Here is a 21,897-nt window from a genome sequence, read left to right on the forward strand (position 1 = left end):
TCCTCCACACATTTCAGCTTTCTTTCTAAATCACAAAACCCTGATCACCCACAAGGTCACCCACAGGGTCACCCACAGGGTCACCCACAGGGTTACATAAGTTGCTGTAGTTTGGTCTAACATGATAACTAGTTAATACTAAAGAGAGAAAGACTGAGGACTTTGGAGAGCATTTTAAGTAGCATCATCTAATCAGCTGAAAAGGTGATAAGACCGATGCCTCAGATTGCTCTTGACCTTTAACCCCTGACATCATGTTGACTGCAGATGGCCAGAGACTTGGGGGTGCATCCCAAATGGCACCCTAATCCATACATAGTGCACTACTTTTGACCAGAGCCATATGGGCCCATATGCCATTTTGGACGTATGCTGGTTAATCTCTGCTTGCCAGATGCTAATGCATCAGAGGTAGTAATGGGGCAGCACCTTCTGCCAATGGAAGACAATTTATATGCATCTTCACCGGACAAATCATCTTATGGACGGTTCACAATATTCTCGCTGGCATCGCACCGAACATAAATCCTTCCAACTGGAGTGACAGATAGCTTAGCAGATAAACAGAACGTGGAAAGTGGGCCAACACAATTGCCACTGGCTTTTTGGTGATGTAACTCTCAGCCCCATGCCCCCTACCCCCTCCCACATATGTAATCCTCCACCTCCTTGTGATTTTGGCAGGAGAGGGCCCTGGGTCTTGCCTGCTAGCTTTACGACCTGATAGAATCTCAGAAGCCATCTTGTAAACAACCAATTAAATGAGAAAAGATCACGAGAGACTGCATACCTGCCCGGAAGGAACCATAAAATCTAATAAATTGGGGGGGGGGGGTGCTGCTTAGAATAATTACGGCTTGGGAATTTCTCCTCCCCCCCTCAGGAGGACTGCTCCAACAGGAAGCCATGATGTGAGAGGCGATCTACACAGAGGAGGAACTTGTGGTTTTGTAAATGTAGGTGACTGTTATCTAACTCCGAGGATGTCCTCAGTCAAAGTCTTTAGGACAGATTAAAGTAATAGTAGTGGAGAAAGTCGATTGTGATACGAGAGATCCCAAAATGTTGTTCGGACTTCCATTTATTTGTCTCATTTGAATCCGTTGTGTAGTGGTAAAGCCTGCTGATTGGCTGCGGTGTTGTGTGGACCGGCCTGGGGACAGCTGGGAGGCCCGTTGCGTCACATCCCAGGTTTACATCCTCGACCTGGGAGGAACAATGAGACGCATAGCCCCTGTCTGGTGAGGAATAGGGTCATCGACCTGGGAGGAACAATGAGACGCATAGCCCCTGTCTGGTGAGGAATTTGGTCATCGACCTGGGAGGAACAATGAGACGCATAGCCCCTGTCTGGTGAGGAATAGGGTCATCGACCTGGGAGGAACAATGAGACGCATAGCCCCTGTCTGGTGAGGAATAGGGTCATCAGTGTTCGCATAGCCCCTGTCTGGTGAGGAATAGGGTCATCGACCTGGGAGGAACAATGAGACGCATAGCCCCTGTCTGGTGAGGAATTTGGTCATCGACCTGGGAGGAACAATGAGACGCATAGCCCCTGTCTGGTGAGGAATAGGGTCATCAGTGTTCGTGTAGCCCCTGTCTGGTGAGGAACAAGGTCATCAGTGTTGAGCACAGAAATAGTAATGCCACATAAATACCCCAAGTTGAACAAACGAAACACAAGGATTTTTTTCCCCAATTTTTTTTTAAAGCTTTGCCTTGGTATGTGGGTCTACAGGGCCAGACACAGACAATAATTGTTCTGGCAGACCTACTGATATTGCTTGTTAATACTGTACATTTAGAACACATATTGTCACACTGACATGCCATACAAAACAGGCAACACTGACAAGAGAGAGAAAGAGAGAGACTGTGGCATTGCAAACACAGTGGAGTCTTCTCTCCACATCAGCCAGTGTGTGTGTGTGGGGGGATCTTGTTCTCTAGTGAACCAAACATGTCTTAATCACTCAGCCCCACACACCCCAACTGCATGCAAAAACACTGACCATTCCATTAAATCAGAGACGGACAGCGTCGGCACTGACTGGTCTGTCCTCCATTCCCTCACCTGTATTGGATGGAGGAAGGCTTGACCCCTCCTCGTAAACACTAAGCCTGCATCCCAAATGGCACCCTATTCCCTATATTGAACACTACTTTTAACCAGAGCCCTATGAGCCCTGGTCAAAAGCAGTACACTACTTCTGTAGGGAGTTTGGTGCCATTTTGGGACAAACACAAGATGCACTCTGAGATGAGGCAGAGAGAAAATCAACAGGATGGTAGACATGAGGAAGGGAAGGGTTTCCCTCGTTTCCGTCGGTTACCTGGGGTTGAGTCTCAAATAGCACCCTATTCCCTGAAAACCTACAGGAGGATCTCTCTGGGAACAGGGTTGGAGTTTAAACCTACAGGAGGGTCTCTCTCCAGGAACAGGGTTGGAGTTTAAACCTACAGGAGGGTATCTCTCCAGGAACAGGGTTGGAGTTTAAACCTACAGGAGGGTCTCTCTCCAGGAACAGGGTTGGAGTTCAAACCTACAGGAGGATATCTCTCCAGGAACAGGGTTGGAGTTAACCTACAGGAGGGTCTCTCTCCAGGAACAGGGTTGGAGTTTAAACCTACAGGAGGGTATCTCTCCAGGAACAGGGTTGGTGTTTAAACCTACAGGAGGATATCTCTCCAGGAACAGGGTTGGTGTTTAAACCTACAGGAGGGTATCTCTCCAGGAACAGGGTTGGAGTTTAAACCTACAGGAGGATATCTCTCCAGGAACAGGGTTGGAGTTAAAACCTACAGGAGGATATCTCTCCAGGAACAGGGTTGGAGTTAAAACCTACAGGAGGATATCTCTCCAGGAACAGGGTTGGAGTTAAAACCTACAGGAGGATATCTCTCCAGGAACAGGGTTGGAGTTAAAACCTACAGGAGGGTATCTCTCCAGGAACAGGGTTGGAGTTTAAACCTACAGGAGGATATCTCTCCAGGAACAGGGTTGGTGTTTAAACCTACAGGAGGATATCTCTCCAGGAACAGGGTTGGAGTTAAAACCTACAGGAGGATATCTCTCCAGGAACAGGGATGGAAAACCCCTGCCCTATACAGAACACTACTTTTGAGCCCTATGAGTGCTGGTCTAAAGTAGTGCACTATATAGGGAATAGGGCTCTGGTCTAAAGTAGTGCATATATATAGGGAATAGGGCTCTGGTCTAAAGTAGTGCACTATATAGGGAATAGGGCTCTGGTCTAAAGTAGTGCATATATATAGGGAATAGGGCTCTGGTCTAAAGTAGTGCATATATATAGGGAATAGGGCTCTGGTCTAAAGTAGTGCATATATATAGGGAATAGGGCTCTGGTCTAAAGTAGTGCATATATATAGGGAATAGGGCTCTGGTCTAAAGTAGTGCACTATATAGGGAATAGGGCTCTGGTCTAAAGTAGTGCATATATATAGGGAATAGGGCTCTGGTCTAAAGTAGTGCACTATATAGGGAATAGGGCTCTGGTCTAAAGTAGTGCATATATATAGGGAATAGGGCTCTGGTCTAAAGGAGTGCATTATATAGGGAATAGGGCTCTGGTCTAAAGTAGTGTACTATATAGGGAATAGGGCTCTGGTCTAAAGTAGTGCACTATATAGGGAATAGGGCTCTGGTCTAAAGTAGTGCACTATATAGGGAACAGGGCTCTGGTCTAAAGTAGTGCACTATATAGGGAACAGGGCTCTGGTCTAAAGTAGTGCACTATATAGGAAGTAGGGTGTCATTTGGTACACAGCCTCTGTAATAACCAATAGAACTACAGTAAACGGACAGCATAGTAGTTGAAGGGTACCTACATAAGGGATTTATTACACATTCATAAGCCATACATAATGCTTAATAAATGCTTATGTACTGTTTATTCATGTGTTATGAAGTCCTTATGTACGTACCATTTAAATATAGTGTTAACCAACCTATTATTGACTCTCTCTTGTTCTGATACACAGCCAATACACAAGCATTATTCTGCATAACTATGTAGATGTAGATTACACACTCTATCATCATGCACCTGTTTTAGTCTCCTACGGACATATATTTTATTTGACTAGCTGTTGTCATTAGCACATCTTGCGCTCACCAGGTTACAGTTGTTTGGTTTTTAAATTGATTGCAAAGTGTAGACGGTCCCTCGTTAGAATGTGGTTCTACCTCCCACATTCGGATGTGCTTGCTGTGTCCTGAAAACAAGCAACGCTTTGGCAATGAAAGACAAATTGATTCCTCCACATTACTACCAAGTGCCAAGCCTAACTGCCACCCAGTAAACAGACTGGCAAATCTTTCAAACTCATATTTGACAGTATGTGTGTTGTTCCCCTCTTAAATAATGATGTCTGCCAAGCTGATCCAATTCATCTGCAGTCCTCCGACACTTGTGTTTATATATCCACGCCATGGGAAGTCCCAGAAACAAGGTCTCTAAAGGTTTGTCTCTTCAGATTTGGAAACCGCTCAACACTGTACTGTGTATCCCAAGAGAGAGGAAATCAGCTTCATACATCAACTGGATTTCACTTGAACGCTTTCTGTTATAGCCTCCCTTCCCGGTTTCAGGAGTCAGTGAAAACAGTGCACAGTTATGATCCTATGGAAAAAGCTCCTACTCCTAGTTGTGGATATATCAGCATTCATGAGGATCTTTCTTTATAAGCTGTTTTTAAAAAACAGACAGAGGACCCTGATATGGGGCCTTATTGAGATATGGGACCTTTACTGGCTCTCACTGGAAAGGCCCTGAGCCGAAACTGTTATCCCACTGAGAACACTGCTGCTCCAACTGGTCTAGTAGTCTGTCCACCGAGTCCTCCTTATTGTCCAGCTTCAGGTACCTGCGGGCACAGCCCAGGTCTAACCGGGGCCAGCTGCGGTGCCTCTGCTCCTCTACGGGGGTGAGCTCCGGGGGCTCCACACCTCCACACCCAACCATGTTCACATACACGTCTGAGCTGGGCTCACTCCGCAGTCCCTCTGGGTCTGCCCCAGGTCCCCAGGGTCGTATGGCCCCTTCTGTTGGCATTTTACAGTCTGGGGCCCATGAGGGCCTGGGTTAGTCCTGTAGCTCAGACTGTGGGAGCGCCTGGGCAGCGTGGCTGTGACCTCCGACCTCTCCCAGTCGTCCCCTCCCAGAGTGGACAGGGAGCTGGCTGACACCAGACAGTTGTTGAGCTTAAAGAGGTGAGCGGGCTGGGGGTCCGGGCTGAAGCCCCCTATCCTTGGCCCTCCTCCACCACCACCACCACCACTGTCCCTCCCCGGGCTGAAGCCCCCTACCCTTGGCCCACCACCACCACCACCGTCCCTCCCCATGTTGAAGCCCATCTTGCTGGAGTTGCATGAGTTGGAGTGGGAGGAGTGGAGGGAAGGGGTAGAGGCTGAGTCCTGGTGGTGTAGAGCCTCCGTCTGTACGGTGGCCTGCTGGTACATACAGTCAGTTGCCCTCTCCTCCTCCTCCTCTCTGCTGTCTCTGGTCGTCTGCAGCAGGGGCTCTGAGCTGGCCAGCTGCTGCAGATAGAGGATGTTAAGGTGGGTGGCAGGCAGACTGCTCACCCACTGGTAGTGTCTGGCCATGGAGTTAGCTGCTGACATGTCTGAGAGGTCGGCCGAGGGCACGGCCGCCGACACCGAACAGATGACGCTTCGCATCTGGGCCAGCAGCATCTGGGTCTCCCTGTCGCGGTTCTCGTACAGCACCGTGTTGGCACAGATGAGGATGAACAGCCCCACGCCCATGATGACTGGTCCCAGGAGCTTCATCCGCTCACTGTGGATCAGACTGGCCGTGGTCAGGAGGCTCTTAGCCCCCAGGTTCCAACTGGATGACTGGGGTTCAGAGACACCCCCACCTCTAACTCCTCCTGCCGCGTCTACGGAACCAGAGCCTTGTTGTCCAACTCCTAGCAGCTGGGAACGCTGGGTCCGGTAGGGCCAGTACCCAGCCACTGCCAGGGCCGTGCCCACCACCACCACGATGACCCCCAGCACCAGGAAGGCTCCTGGCATGGAGTGGATGCGCAGCTCGCCGCGGATCAGGCCCTCCTTCTTCCGACCCCGCAGGCTGAAACCAGCCATCCGTTGGCGTGGGGAAGGAGAGCTTGGTGTCTGGCCCCCGGGGTCCCCGGCCTTCTGGGTCTTCATGGTGCGGCTCGGTCCAGTGCCCTATCGGAACACTGTGGAAGGGGGGGGTTCAAGGGTTAGGAAGACACATTAATTATGGACTATCCATTTATTTCTACTGTTGTTGATATTGTTCACCTTTTTCCCCCACTACCTTTTTTTTCCTACTTTGTTTTCTTCCTGTTTTTTTTATCTTCTAAAGTGGGTTATGAGCCCACTTTAAATCAACTTCTTGACTCGACTGATGCGACAACACATCCTTATCCTGTAAACATTGAACTCTCAGCCTCTTATAAATCATTTAATATGTTCTCTCTTTCATACTGACAATATTCTTTTGCTCTGTTGTAAAAATAAATAAAAAAATTGCTTTTCGTTCTCAGGGTTTTGATACGTGACACAACCGAATGTTTCCCTTTTGAAATATTTTTGTTAAAAACATTTCAATTTAAGAGAGAGATACTAAAAAGGTATTTTGTGAATGTTTTTAGTCCATGCTTTGGAAATGTATTAAAAAAAATCAGTTCATCACATTTTTTCGTAATCTTACATTTTTTTTTAATGTTGATGTTCACAGAAGACCATTCAAGTTATAGCGTACTCCCCTAACAAACTGTTCCAAACCATGTCGGTGGCGAGCTTCTAAATTCAAATGATACAAACACACACATGGCGTTCTAATTGAGTTCCCACATGACCATAAACAGGGTGAGTTCCCACAAGGCCATAAACAGGGTGAGTTCCCACATGACCATAAACAGGATGAGAGCCCACAAGGCCATAAACAGGGTGAGTTCCCACATGACCATAAACAGGGTGAGTTCCCACAAGGCCATAAACAGGGTGAGTTCCCACAAGGCCATAAACAGGGTGAGTTCCCACATGACCATAAACAGGGTGAGTTCCCACAAGGCCATAAACAGGGTGAGTTCCCACAAGGCCATAAACAGGGTGAGTTCCCACATGACCATAAACAGGGTGAGTTCCCACAAGGCCATAAACAGGATGAGAGCCCACAAGGCCATAAACAGGGTGAGTTCCCACATGACCATAAACAGGGTGAGTTCCCACAAGGCCATAAACAGGGTGAGTTCCCACAATAAACAGGATGAGAGCCACAAGGCCAGGGTGAGTTCCCACATGACCATAAACAGGGTGAGTTCCCACAAGGCCATGAGTTCCCACAAGGCCATAAACAGGGTGAGTTCCCACAAGGCCATAAACAGGGTGAGTTCCCACATGACCATAAACAGGGTGAGTTCCCACAAGGCCATAAACAGGATGAGAGCCCACAAGGCCATAAACAGGGTGAGTTCCCACAAGGCCATAAACAGGGTGAGTTCCCACATGACCATAAACAGGGTGAGTTCCCACAAGGCCATAAACAGGGTGAGTTCCCACAAGGCCATAAACAGGGTGAGTTCCCACAAGGCCATAAACAGGGTGAGTTCCCACATGACCATAAACAGGGTGAGTTCCCACAAGGCCATAAACAGGATGAGAGCCCACAAGGCCATAAACAGGGTGAGTTCCCACATGACCATAACCAGGGTGAGTTCCCACAAGGCCATAAACAGGGTGAGTTCCCACATGACCATAAACAGGGTGAGTTCCCACAAGGCCATAAACAGGATGAGAGCCCACAAGGCCATAAACAGGGTGAGTTCCCACATGACCATAAACAGGGTGAGTTCCCACAAGGCCATAAACAGGGTGAGTTCCCACATGACCATAAACAGGATGAGAGCCCACAAGGCCATAAACAGGGTGAGTTCCCACATGACCATAAACAGGGTGAGTTCCCACAAGGCCATAAACAGGATGAGAGCCCACAAGGCCATAAACACCATAAACAGGGTGAGTTCCCACAAGGCCATAAACAGGGTGAGCCCACAAGGCCATAAACAGGGTGAGTTCCCACATGACCATAAACAGGGTGAGTTCCAAGGCCATAAACAGGGTGAGTTCCCACAAGGCCATAAACAGGGTGAGTTCCCACATGACCATAAACAGGGTGAGTTCCCACAAGGCCATAAACAGGATGAGAGCCCACAAGGCCATAAACAGGGTGAGTTCCCACAAGGCCATAAACAGGATGAGAGCCCACAAGGCCATAAACAGGGTGAACATGACCATAAACAGGGTGAGTTCCCACAAGGCCATAAACAGGATGAGCCCACATGACCATAAACAGGGTGAGTTCCCACAAGGCCATAAACAGGATGAGAGCCCACAAGGCCATAAACAGGGTTAGTTCCCACAAGGCCATAAACAGGGTGAGTTCCCACATGACCATAAACAGGGTGAGTTCCCACAAGGCCATAAACAGGATGAGAGCCCACAAGGCCATAAACAGGGTGAGGTGAAATGGAAAAACCGTTACAAACACATGACTGCAATTAAGCTGCTAAGCAACAATACCCTTAAATCCCTACCCCTAGACCAAACTGATCTGACGACAGACGTTAACACATAAAAAGTCAAATAAAGTTTGATTATTTTGGCACACACCATCAATATGTCCCGTCCACTATCAAACGTAGCCTGAGGTCTCGCTCCAAATGACAAAGAGAAAAACAGGAAGACTCACTCCAGATGACACACGAGAAAGAGAAAAACAGGAAGACTCACTCCAGATGACACACGAGAAAGAGAAAAACAGGAAGACTCACTCCAGATGACACACGAGAAAGAGAAAAACAGGAAGACTCACTCCAGATGAAAACACGAGAAAGAGAAAAACAGATGAGAAAGAGAAAAACAGGAAGACTCAGATGACACCAGATGACTCACAGATGAGAAAGAGAAAAACAGGAAGACTCACTCCAGATGACACACGAGAAAGAGAAAAACAAGAAGACTCACTCCAGATGACACACGAGAAAGAGAAAAACAGGAAGACTCACTCCAGATGACACACGAGAAAGAGAAAAACAAGAAGACTCACTCCAGATGACACACGAGAAAGAGAAAAACAGGAAGACTCATTCCAGATGACACACGAGAAAGAGAAAAACAGGAAGTAGTATCTTCTTCACTACACAACATCACATATTTAGACAATTAAATGAATGTGAGGTTTTAATTTAGCGGCCTTTCTTTATTAAAGGCTAAGGCATGTCTTCTTATTTTTCGCTGTTTGGTAAATATGCATACACAGACAGACAGATGGCGGCCACAGGACTCCTCGCTTGGCTTGAGTTCATCAAAGCCCTTTAGATAAGGTTTAGAATGAATTATGGAACACGACCCAACTGCATGGGCTCCATACTGGTCTCCCATAGGACTTCTTTATTCATACAGTATACACTACATGACGAAAAGTATATGGACATCTGCTCGTCGAACATCTCATTCCAATATCATGGGCATTAATATGGAGTTGGTCCCCCCCTTTGCTGCTATAACAGCCTCCACTCTTCTGGGAAGGCTTTCCACTTGATGTTGGAACATCGCTTGACTTGCTTCCATTCAGGCACAAGAGCATTAGTGAGTTCAGGCACTGATGTTGAGCGATTAGGCCTTGCTTGCAGTTGGCGTTCCAATTCATCCCAAAGGTGTTTGATGGGGTTGAGTTCAGGGCTCTCTGTAGGCCAGTCAAGTTCTTCCACACCGATCTCGACAACTCATTTCTGTATGGACCTCGCTTTGTGCATAGGGGCATTGTCATGCTGAAATAGGAAAGGGCCTTCCCCAAACTGTTGCCACAAACTTGGAAGCACAGAATCAGAACGTCATTGTATGCTGTAGCATTAAGATTTCCCTTCACAGGAACTAAGGGGCCAAGCCTGAACCATGAAATGCAGCCCCAGACATTATTCCTCCTCCACCAAACTTTACCGTAGACACTATGCACTCGGGCAAGTAGCGTTCTCCTGGCATCTGCTAACCCAGACGGTAAAGCGTGATTCATCACTCCAGAGAACGCGTTTTCACTGCTCCAGAGTCCAATGGCGGCAAGCTTTACATCCCTCCAGCCAATACTTGGCATTGAGCATGGTGATCTTAGGCTTGTGTGCAGCTGCTCGGCCATGGAAAACCATATCATGAAGCTCCCGACAAACAGTTATTGGCCTGACGTTGCTTCCAGAGGAAGTTTAGAACTCGGTAGTGAGTGTTGCAACCGAGGACAGACGCGCTTCACACTCGGCGGTCCTGTTATGTGAGCTTGTGTGGCCTACCACTTTGCGGCTGAGCCGTTGTTGCTCTTAGACGTTTCCACTTCACATTAACAGCACTTTGACCGGGGCAGCTCTGGGCAGGGCAGAAATTTGACAAACTGAGTTGTTGGAAAGGTGGCATCCTATGACGGTGCCTGGTTGAAAGTCACTGAGCTCTTCAGTAAGGCCAGTTTACTGCCAGTGTTTTTATATGAAGATTGCATGGCTGTGTGCTCGATTTAATACACCAGTCAGCAACGGGTGTGGCTGAAATAGCCAAATCCACTCATTTGAAGGGGTGTTCACATACTTTTGTATATATAGTGTACAGTACCAGTCAAAAGTTTGGACACACCAACTCATTCAAGGGTTTTTCTTCATTTGTAATATTTTCTACATTGTAGAATAATAACAAAGACATCAAAACTATGAAATAACACATGGAATCATGTGGTAACCAAAAAAATCTATTAAACAAATACAAATATAATTTATATTTGAGATTCTTCAAAGTTAATTTGTGGAATTTCTTTCCTTCTCAATGCGTTTGAGCCAATCAGTTGTATTGTGACAAGCTAGGGGTGGTATAAGTCCCTACTATGGCAAGAACAGCTCAAATAAGCAAGAGAAACGACAGTCCATCATTCATTTTAATTTAATTAAAACTTCTTAAGGATCGGACCCTTTTTTAAATGTTCGCCTAAAATAGCATACCCAAATCTAACTGCCTGTAGCTCAGGACCTGAAGCAAGAATATAGATATTCTTGATAACATTTGAAAAGAAACACTGAAGTGTGTGGAAATGTGAAATTAATGTAGGAGAATATAACACATTAAATCTGGTAATAGATAATACACAGAAATAAAAACATGCGTTCTCTTTTTTTCATCATCTATGAAATGCAAGAGAAAGGCCATACATTGAGATAGGATTTTAGGTGTAATTTAGATGTTGTCCACAAGATGGCAGCAGTGTGTGTGCAAAGTTTCAGACTGATCCAGTGAAGAATTACATCCCTACACAACATTTTGTATCAAGTCTGACAGGAGTTTGCACAAATGTACCGAATTGGTCAATTTAAACATTTTCAAGTACATAACTATAGAGAACATACATGTTTTATTACCATAGCATTTTTGTAAGTTTACACACTACCAGGAACGTCATACATGATGGATCATTAGCTTCCCTACAAAAAAGCCACTAACCTTCACACATCTAGATGGCTGGATGACAAATCAGGATGACAAAATCAGAGCATGATTACTGAATGTAGTAAGTACATTATTTACCTTCAGAGGTGAATGCATCAAACCAGCTGCCGTGATGTGTTTTGTTGTAGTGCACTATCCTCAAACAATAGCATGGTATTTTTTTGTTGTAATAGCTACAGTAAATGTGACACTGCGGTTAGATTAACAAGAATTTAAGTTTTCTGCCCATATAAGACATGTCTATGTCCCAGAATTGGCTGTTGTATACAACTTCACAAAAACCATCAATCGCTATGATGAAACTGGCTCTCATGAGGACCGCCACAAGAAAGGAAGAGCTTCCTCTGCTGCAGAGGATAAGTTCATTAGAGTTAACTGCTCCTCAGATTGCAGACCAAATAAATGCTTCACAGAGTTTGAGTAACAGACACATCTCAACCTCAACTGTTCAGAGGAGACTGCATAAATCAGGCCTTCATGGTTGAATTGCTGCAAAGAAACCACTACTAAAGAAAACCAATAAGAAGAAACATTCTGCAATGATGCGCCATCCCATATGGTTTGCGCTTAGTGAGACTATTATTTGTTTTTCAACAGGACAAATGACCCAACACACCTCCAAGCTGTGTAAGGGCTATTTGACCAAGAAGGTGAGTGATGGAGTGCTGCATCAGATGACCTGGCCTCCACAATCTCCCGACCTCAACCCAATTGAGATGGTTTGGAATGAGTTGGACTGCAGAGTGAAGGAAAAGCAGCCAACAAGTGCTCAGCATATGTGGGAACTCCTTCAAGACTGTTGGAAAAGCATTCCAGGTGAAGTTGGTTGAGAGAATGCCAAGAGTGTGCAAAGCTGTTATCAAGGTAAAGGGTGGCTACTTTGAAGAATTTAAAATATAAAATACATTTTGATTTGTTTAACACTTTTTTTGTTACCACATGATTCCATATGTTATTTCATGGTTGATGGCTTCAATATTACTCTACAATGTAGAAAATAATAAAAAATAAAGAAAAACCTTTGAGTAGGTGTGTCCAAACTTTTGACTGGTACTGTATGTGTACAGTTGAAGTCTGAAGTTTACATACACCTTAAACAAATACATTTAAACTCAGTTTTCACAATTCCTGACATTTAATCCTAGTAACAATGCCCTGTTTTAGGTCAGTGAGGATCACCACTTTATTTTAAGAATGTTAAATGTCAGAATAATAGTAGAGAGAATGATTTATTTCAGCTTTTATTTCTTTCATCACATTCCGGTGGGTCAGAAGTTTACATACACTCAATTAGTATTTGGTAGCATTGCCTTTAAATTGGAAGTATGCTTGGGGTCAATGTCCATTTGGAAGACCCATTTGCGACCAAGCTTTAACTTCCTGACTGATGTCTTGAGATGTTGTTTCAATAAATCCAGAATTGTCCTTCCTCATGAAGCATCTATTTTGTGAAGTGCACCAGTCCCTCCTGCAGCAAAGCACCCCCACAACATGATGCTGCCATCCCCGTGCTTCACGGTTGGGATGGTGTTCTTAGGCTTGCAAGACTCCCCCTTTTTCCTCCAAACATAACGATGGTCATTATGGCCAAACAGTTCTATTTTTGTTTCATCTGACCAGAGGACATTTCTCCAAAAAGTACGATCTTTGTCCCCATGTGCTGTTGCAAACCGTAGTCTGGCTTTTTTATGGCGGTTTTGGAGCAGTGGCTTCTTCCTTGCCGAGTGGCCTTTCAGGTTATGTCACTATAGGACTTTTACTGTGGATATAGATACTTTTGTACCGGTTTCCACCAGCATCTTCACAAGGTCCTTTGCTGTTGTTCTGGGATTGTTTTGCACTTTTTGCACCAAAGTACATTCATCGCTAGGAGACAGAATGCTTCTCCTTCCTGAGCGTTATGAGAGCTGCGTGGTCCCACTGTGTTTATACTTGCGTACTATTGTTTGTACAGATTAACCTGGTACCTTCAGACGTTTGGAAATTGCTCCGAAGGATGAACCAGACTTGTGGTGGTCTACAATCTTTTGGCAGATTTTTGGGGGGATTTTCCCATGATTGTCAAGCAAAGAGGCACTGAGTTTCAAGGTAGGTCTTGAAATATATCCACAGGTATACCTCCAATTGACTCAAATGATGTCAATTAGCCTATCAGAACCTTCTAAAGCTATGACATCATTTTCTGGAATTTTCCAAGCTGTTTAAAAGGCACAGTCAACTTAGTGTATGTAAACCTCTGACCCACTGGAATTGTGATACAATGAAATAATCTGTCTGTAAACAATTTCGGGAAAAATTACTGTCATGCACAAACCGACTTGCTAAAACTATTGTTTGTCAACAAAAAATTTGTGGAGTGGTTGAAAAACGAGTTTTAATGACTCCAACCTAAGTGTATGTAAACTTCCGACTTCAACTATACATGTCAAAGGGAAACAGTAGAGGGCAATAAAGCTATCTGATCAAATGTCAATAGGTTTTTTTTTCTCACAGAAACTGAGTTCATGGTTGTATTTTTGCTCAGAGAGCACCACTGGTGGTTGTTTTCTTTATACTCTAAATGAAGGTGACTTATGCACTGCTTTTAAAGTGTCTCATTGTCTGAACTACGTAACCCCCAGCCTGTCATCACTGATTTTAAGAGAGAGTCAAGCACAGTGGAATGCTCGGAAGTGGAATGCTCAGGAGTAGAATGTTCGGGAGTGGAATGATCAGGAGTGGAATGCTCGGAAGTGGAATGCTCAGGAGTGGAATGCTCGGAAGTGGAATGCTCAGGAGTGGAATGTTCGGGAGTGGAATGTTCGGGAGTGGAATCCTCAGGAGTGGAATGCTCGGAAGTGGAATGCTCGGGAGTGGAATGTTCAGGAGTGGAATGTTCGGGAGTGGAATGCTCGGGAGTGGAATGCTCGGGAGTGGAATGCTCGGGAGTGGAATGCTCAGGAGTCGAATGCTCGGGAGTGGATTCTGGAATGTAAATGTTTTCATCATTATTCAACTAAACATTTGAACGCCTGGCCACACACCATGCCCCTGGCCACACACCATGCCCCTGACCACCATGCCCCTAGCCACACACCATGCCCCTGGCCACACACCATGCCCCTGGCCACCATGCCCCTGACCACACACCATGCCCCTGGCCACACACCTTGCCCCTGGCCACACACCATGCCCCTGGCCACACACCATGCCCCTGGCCACACACCATGCCCCTGGCCACACACCATGCCCCTGGCCAGACACCATGCCCCTGGCCACACACCATGCCCCTGGCCACCATGCCCCTGACCACACACCATGCCCCTGACCACCATGCCCCTGACCACCATGCCGCTGGCCACACACCATGCCCCTGACCACCATGCCCCTGACCACCATGCCGCTGGCCACACACCATGCCCCTGCCAACCATGCCCTTGACCACCATGCCCCTGACCACACACCATGCACCTGGCCACACACCATGCCCCTGCCAACCATGCCCCTGACCACACACCTTGCCCCTGGCCACACACCATGCCCCTGGCCACACACCATGCCCCTGACCACACACCATGCCCCTGGCCACACACCATGCCCCTGACCACCATGCCCCTGACCACCATGCCCCTGGCCACCATGCCCCTGGCCACACACCATGCCCCTGACCACACACCATGCCCCTGACCACACACCATGCCCCTGGCCACCACACACCTTGCCCCTGGCCACACACCATGCCCCTGGCCACACACCATGCCCCTAACCACCATGCCCCCGGCCACCATGCCCCTGGCCACACACCATGCCCCTGCCAACCATGCCCCTGACCACACACCATGCCCCTGGCCACACACCATGCCCCTGACCACCATGCCCCTGGCCACACACCATGCCCCTGCCAACCATGCCCCTGACCACACACCATGCCCCTGGCCACACACCATGCCCCTGGCCACACACCATGCCCCTGGCCACACATCATGCCCCTGGCCACACACCATGCCCCTGGCCACACACCATGCCCCTGACCACACACCATGCCCCTGGCCACACACCATGCCCCTGGCCACCACGCCCCTGGCCACACACCATGCCCTGGGCCACACACCATGCCCCTGGCCACACACCATGCCCTGGGCCACACACCATGCCCTGGGCCACACACCATGCCCTGGGCCACACACCATGCCCCTGGCCACACACCATGCCCCTGGCCACACACCATGCCCCTGACCACCATGCCCCTGGCCACACACCATGCCCCTGGCCACACACCATGCCCCTGACCACACACCATGCCCCTGGCCACACACCATGCCCCTGGCCACACACCATGCCCCTGGCCACACACCATGCCCCTGACCACACACCATGCCCCTGGCCACACACCATGCCCCTGACCACACACCATGCCCCTTGCCACACACCATGCCCCCCCTGACCATGCCCCTGACCACACCATGCCCCTTGCCACACACCATGCCCCTGGCCACACACCATGCCCCTGACCACCATGCCCCTGGCCACACACCATGCCCCTGGCCACACACCATGCCCTTGGCCACACACCATGCACCCTGGCCACACACCATGCCCCTGACCACCATGCCCCTGACCACACACCATGCCCCTGGCCACCATGCCCCTGGCCACACACCATGCACCCTGGCCACACACCATGCCCCTGGCCACCATGCCCCTGGCCACCATGCCCCTGGCCACCATGCCCCTGGCCACACACCATGCACCCTGGCCACACACCATGCCCCTGGCCACCATGCCCTCTGATGTATTCACAGGGTTTGAACAACATTGAGAAGAGAAAAACTAACAAAACGTCCCCCAGAAGAGGAACGACTAGATGTGGCCAATTCAACTGGTCTGAAATAACAAACTGCACTCTGACAGGAGTACGACGGTTCTCTCTACTCTGTGTAATTTACAACACTGCTTTGGATCCCGTCCTGATTTTGTTTGGCTTATTTCATCTCAATGGAGATGCAGGGCTGGTTTAGACAGCAACAGCGTCCTGAATGGCACCCTAATCCCTTCGCTCTGGTCAAAAGTAGTGCACTGTAAAGAGAATAGGGAGTTGTTTGGGACGCAAGGAGAGTGATTCAGATCAGTTAGAAAGATGATGATGATCAGATTCAAGTTTTAATGATCCACTAAGGCCCATATACACTCAGGCTGTACAACACACCGATGTACAACACATTTGACACAATGGTTGTGATACAACTGTTTTGCTTTTGTGATAAAACACAAACATTGGGTGTTTATCAAAATGCATCCTACCGTGCTCTTCTCGAATGCGAACTCTTGTGTTCGTACATATTTTGAAACATGCATCTATGACCGCTTCAACAGAAAGTTTGCACAGAAATATGACGAACCCTCGTAAAAAAAAAAATTTGCAGCTAAATTTCTTGAAATCAATGACGGCCATTATTTGAGCTGCAGCGAGAGAAAATACACTCCGACTTCAGAAGTAAATGTTGCCTATTCACATTTCATATGTTGCCGGACTACAATATTTTTTATCTTGATACGTTAATAAATACATGCTGTGTTAATTTTGGCATGTTAACATGCCTTCACTATAGACCCACTGTAGTGTGCACAAGGCCATAGTAAGTCAATAGGGCTAATTACTACTGTTAGCTAGCCAGATAGACACGAAGAATTGACTACCCTTTAGTTTTAGGTCTCCGGTTAGCTACATTATTACGATTCACATATAGCTGGCTGATAGTTATGAAGTAAAATGTTTTCTTTTTGTATATCTTGTTTTATCTCTATTGCCATTGTCCTGTCTGGAAGAAGGTTCAGTGAATGTGTAAGTCCATAGTAATTCAATAGGGCTAACTGGCTAGCTAGCTAACCATGAATAATTGGTAGCTAGCTACCCACGAAACATTAGTGTTACTAAACATTTTTGACTGTTTAACAAGCTGGCTACCTAGATTATTTAGATTCACATATAGCTAGCTGGTTATCATTAATTAAAACATTTGTTTGGTGTATATCTTGTTTTGTCTCTATTGTGGAAGAAGGTTCAGTGAATGGGGAGGTGCAGCGTGAAGTAATACAGTAGAGGGAGGAGCAGCGTGAGGTAATACAGTAGGGGGAGGAGCAGCGTGAGGTAATACAGTAGGGGAGGAGCAGCGTGAGGTAATACAGTAGGGGGAGGAGCAGCGTGAGGTAATACAGTAGGGGAGGAGCAGCGTGAGGTAATACAGTAGGGGAGGAGCAGCGTGAGGTAATACAGTAGGGGAGGAGCAGCGTGAGGTAATACAGTAGGGGAGGTGCAGCGTGAGGTAATACAGTAGGGGAGGCACAGCGTGAGGTAATACAGTAGGGGAGGAGCAGCGTGAGGTAATACAGTAGGGGGAGGAGCAGCGTGAGGTAATACAGTAGGGGAGTGTGAGCTAATACAGTAGGGAGAGGAGCAGCGTGAGGTAATACAGTAGGGGGAGGTGCAGCGTGAAGTAATACAGTAGGGGAGGAGCAGCGTGAGGTAATACAGTAGGGGGAGGAGCAGCGTGAGGTAATACAGTAGGGGAGGAGCAGCGTGAAGTAATACAGTAGGGAGGGAGTGTGAGCTAATACAGTAGGGAGAGGAGCAGCGTGAGGTAATACAGTAGGGGGAGGAGCAGCATGAGGTAATACAGTAGGGGAGGAGCAGCGTGAGGTAATACAGTAGGGGGAGGAGCAGCGTGAGGTAATACAGTAGGGGGAGGAGCAGCGTGAGGTAATACAGTAGGGGGAGGAGCAGCATGAGGTAATACAGTAGGGGGAGGAGCAGCGTGAGGTAATACAGTAGGGGGAGGAGCAGCGTGAGGTAATACAGTAGGGGAGAAGCAGCGTGAGGTAATACAGTAGGGGAGGTGCAGCGTGAGGTAATACAGTAGGGGAGGAGCAGCGTGAGGTAATACAGTAGGGGGAGGAGCAGCGTGAGGTAATACAGTAGGGGGAGGTGCAGCGTGAGGTAATACAGTAGGGGGAGTGGGAGGTAATATAGTAGGGGGAGGTGCAGCGTGAGGTAATACAGTAGGGGGAGGAGCAGCGTGAGGTAATACAGTAGGGGAGGAGCAGCGTGAGGTAATACAGTAGGGGAGGTGCAGCGTGAGGTAATACAGTAGAGGAGGTGCAGTGTGAGGTAATACAGTAGGGGAGAAGGAGGTAATACAGTAGGGGAGGTGCAGCGTGAGGTAATACAGTAGGGGAGGAGCAGCGTGAGGTAATACAGTAGGGGGAGGTGCAGCGTGAGGTAATACAGTAGGGGGAGTGGGAGGTAATATAGTAGGGGGAGGTGCAGCGTGAGGTAATACAGAAGGGGGAGGAGCAGCGTGAGGTAATACAGTAGGGGGAGGTGCAGCGTGAGGTAATACTAGGGGGAGTGGGAGGTAATACAGTAAGGGGAGTGGAAGGTAATGCAGTAGAGGGGAATGCGAGTGCTTCTCAAATGTAATGTTTAATGCATTCTCCACACTCTCGTCCTCACAAAAACATACTCAAGAGAACGTCTTCAGAGAATGCACTAGGAGCATAAGAGTGTGGCGCACAGTAGTATGCATATTGAGAAACACCCTTTGTGGGCACAAAAATGTCTACACAACCATTGTTTCCACAATGCTTGTGTAGGGCCCAATCATATATGTGCAGAAAAATGATTGTGTCAAATGTGTTGTACATCAGTTGGACAACCTGACCGTGTACAGGACCAAGGAGTCTACTATGACCAGCGTCAGGGGTTAGATACCAGACTGTGTCCTAACCAGAGGGTTGTAGGTTTGAATCCCATCTGGGTGATCTGGATAGTTAAAAGCTGCTGATACTGAATTACATTAGCTATAGTCCAAATGAGAGCATTACAGCAGGTACTGATCCTAAATAGTTCTCAGAATAGTTGTCTGGCTTCCTGGGGCAAGAACATTCTCTCTAGTTGCCTGGCTTCCTGGGGCAAGAACATTCTCTCTAGTTGCCCGGAGAAAGATCATTCTCTCTAGTTGCCTGGCTTCCTGGGGCAAGATCATTCCCTCGCTCATATGGCCACTGATATGGTCTTTATAAATGAGGCAAACCAGACCTCACCTTCCATTAGCCAGGCAGGAATGTGGAGTATGGCCAAACACTGGCATCAAGTCACAAGCAGTACTACATAACATTGGAATAAGATGAGGTAATCTATGGGTTTGAATTCTATATGAGATATATTAGGCTATATAATTAGCTAAGTGCCTTCGGTCCCAAGACAGCCACTTACAGCAGGGAGAGAAGGAACCTTTGCATGGGCAATCTGAATTTGACAGTCTACTCTCAAAATTCAAGTCATGTGACAGTTTCTGCGTTTAAATGGTTTTACTTCAATGTTTTATTTCCCCATGGAAATCGACATACCCTTGAGGCAATTTCATTTTTCTCAATCCTGTTCCTAGACGTGCACGACGCTGGGCAAACAATTATTTTGATGATTGCCAAGATCCTTGGCTATGCAAGAGAGGTCCACATACTATGTAGGAGTAAATGCGTCATGCTTGCAATATTTTTCCGTTATTATATTTTACCTGCATTGATTATCCTATCAATAACTTAGCCTACACATATTTCGTGCAAAATGGTATTACACGCACTCCAAATTAACTGCATGGTATTCGACCAATTACCCTGTATAATATCATACCTTTCGAAGTCACATATTGGGAAAACGTTACAAACGTTTCCCGCCCCCCGGCAAATAACGGTTCTATGTCGGTCGCGGCATAGCAGGCTGCAGAAGGGGGGGAAACTATGGAGCGGTGTTGCAATTCCTTCGGTGCTGACTGTTGATACATTGCCTGTATCAATTAACTGATTAAGGTTTCCGCGGGAAAATGTAATCTTGATTTCCTCTAAATATACAATCTCCAAAATAACCCACAGTTGAAATAGGCATAGGAGAGGGGAAACCAGACCGTGATTGATTTGTCTTGAACTTCAGCAAATACAATCTTTCTCTCTTCAGACCTCTCAGAAAAAGCTGCTACGTTTCAACGTCAATTGTCTGAAGTTGCCGCTCTCATTGTAATAATCATACTTCAACTACCGGCTGGGTGATAGCCTAGGCTACTTTTGAAGGTTACCGGGGAAAGTTATAGCCTACTTGCCTTTGATGCCTTATTCTTCGGTTGTATTCATTGTCCCCCGACACATGTCGATACAGTATCGTTTGGTTTGTTCCCTCATATAGCTTTAAAATATTGTGATATCCGTCAAGCAATTTAATGTGCCTGTAGTTTAAATCCAAAACGGAAGGATCAAGGATGTGCGTGGTTCTGTTGCTCGCAGTCTAATATGTGCTCCGTCTCTTATTCAGTAAGTTTCTATAGCCTATATCGTTGTCGTTTGTTACTGCAGGGAAATAGGCATTTTCAAAAGCCTTAGACCAAAATTTACGCTACATGCGACCGCCCCCTCACAAAACGGACCGAATTCCCACTGCTACTTTTCCTTGGCGCCTCCTTTCCTTCACGAACCCTGGTGCGATGCGCACTGCTCCTCCGTAGAAATGGAGCATTTGAGTAGGCTGCTGTTGCTTAATGCAGACGCGTGCATTTTGGATCATTCTTTATGCTTTAGAGTAGAGTAGTCTTTATTATCCGCGGGGGCAATTCATTTTGCAGCGCGTAATAAGAACACATGACAATACACACAAAAATAATATAAATACAGCAATATATGCACAACTACCAGTACTGTAGTATAGCGTATTGAGAAAGCCGATTGCAGCTGGTATGGATAGTTTAGACTTAATAGTAGGTGAGATGCGTACTGTTGACTGACTGACCAACCGACCATTTTAATAGTACGCTGGCCTGTTAGTGGTCTCAAGACATCCTTTAAAATAGGCTACATATATCCATCCATGGACGAATATGGTAGGCTAAGCTTATCTTAAAATAATTCGGATTTCTACATGCTTTGAGTGACAAACAGAAGAAGCCTACACCCATACAATCATATAGGTATTTAAATGTGCCTGGGAAACTGATTCATATACCAATTATATACGTCCCTACTCATTCAAATGAGCTTTAATGGCAGCAATTAATAATTGTGATAACTAAAACATTGGTTGAACTTGGACATTCATTATATTCCCATAGTTATTCATTATTCTCATTGCTAAGGAATAGTTATTTCATTGACAGCGAGGGCATTTATTTCAACACGGATGGAATACTGTCCAATTAGCACTACGCCATCTTGTGGCTAAACAAGGGCACATAAACACCAAACCTATGGCCCGCAATGGGTCACCATCCGTTCTTGTTGCCACGATAATTGTGTAGTAACCCGGTTGCCAGTCTGATTCTGCGCTTACC

At 46.9% G+C, this 21,897-nt stretch overlaps 1 protein-coding gene across 1 annotated transcript; it reads right to left on the reverse strand.

Annotated features, from left to right (window-relative positions):
- Positions 1 to 1,673: 1,673 nt before the first annotated feature.
- LOC115131239 (transmembrane protein 200A-like) lies at positions 1,674 to 6,235 on the reverse strand. Its single transcript, XM_065020183.1, is given in 2 exon segments — positions 1,674 to 5,077; positions 5,080 to 6,235. Coding segments are annotated over 2 exon segments (1,413 nt in total). The 5' UTR covers positions 6,194 to 6,235; the 3' UTR covers positions 1,674 to 4,778.
- Between the last annotated feature and the right edge of the window lie 15,662 nt (positions 6,236 to 21,897).

Source organism: Oncorhynchus nerka, linkage group LG7, assembly GCF_034236695.1.
Source record: "Oncorhynchus nerka isolate Pitt River linkage group LG7, Oner_Uvic_2.0, whole genome shotgun sequence".
Lineage (NCBI taxonomy): Eukaryota > Metazoa > Chordata > Actinopteri > Salmoniformes > Salmonidae > Oncorhynchus > Oncorhynchus nerka.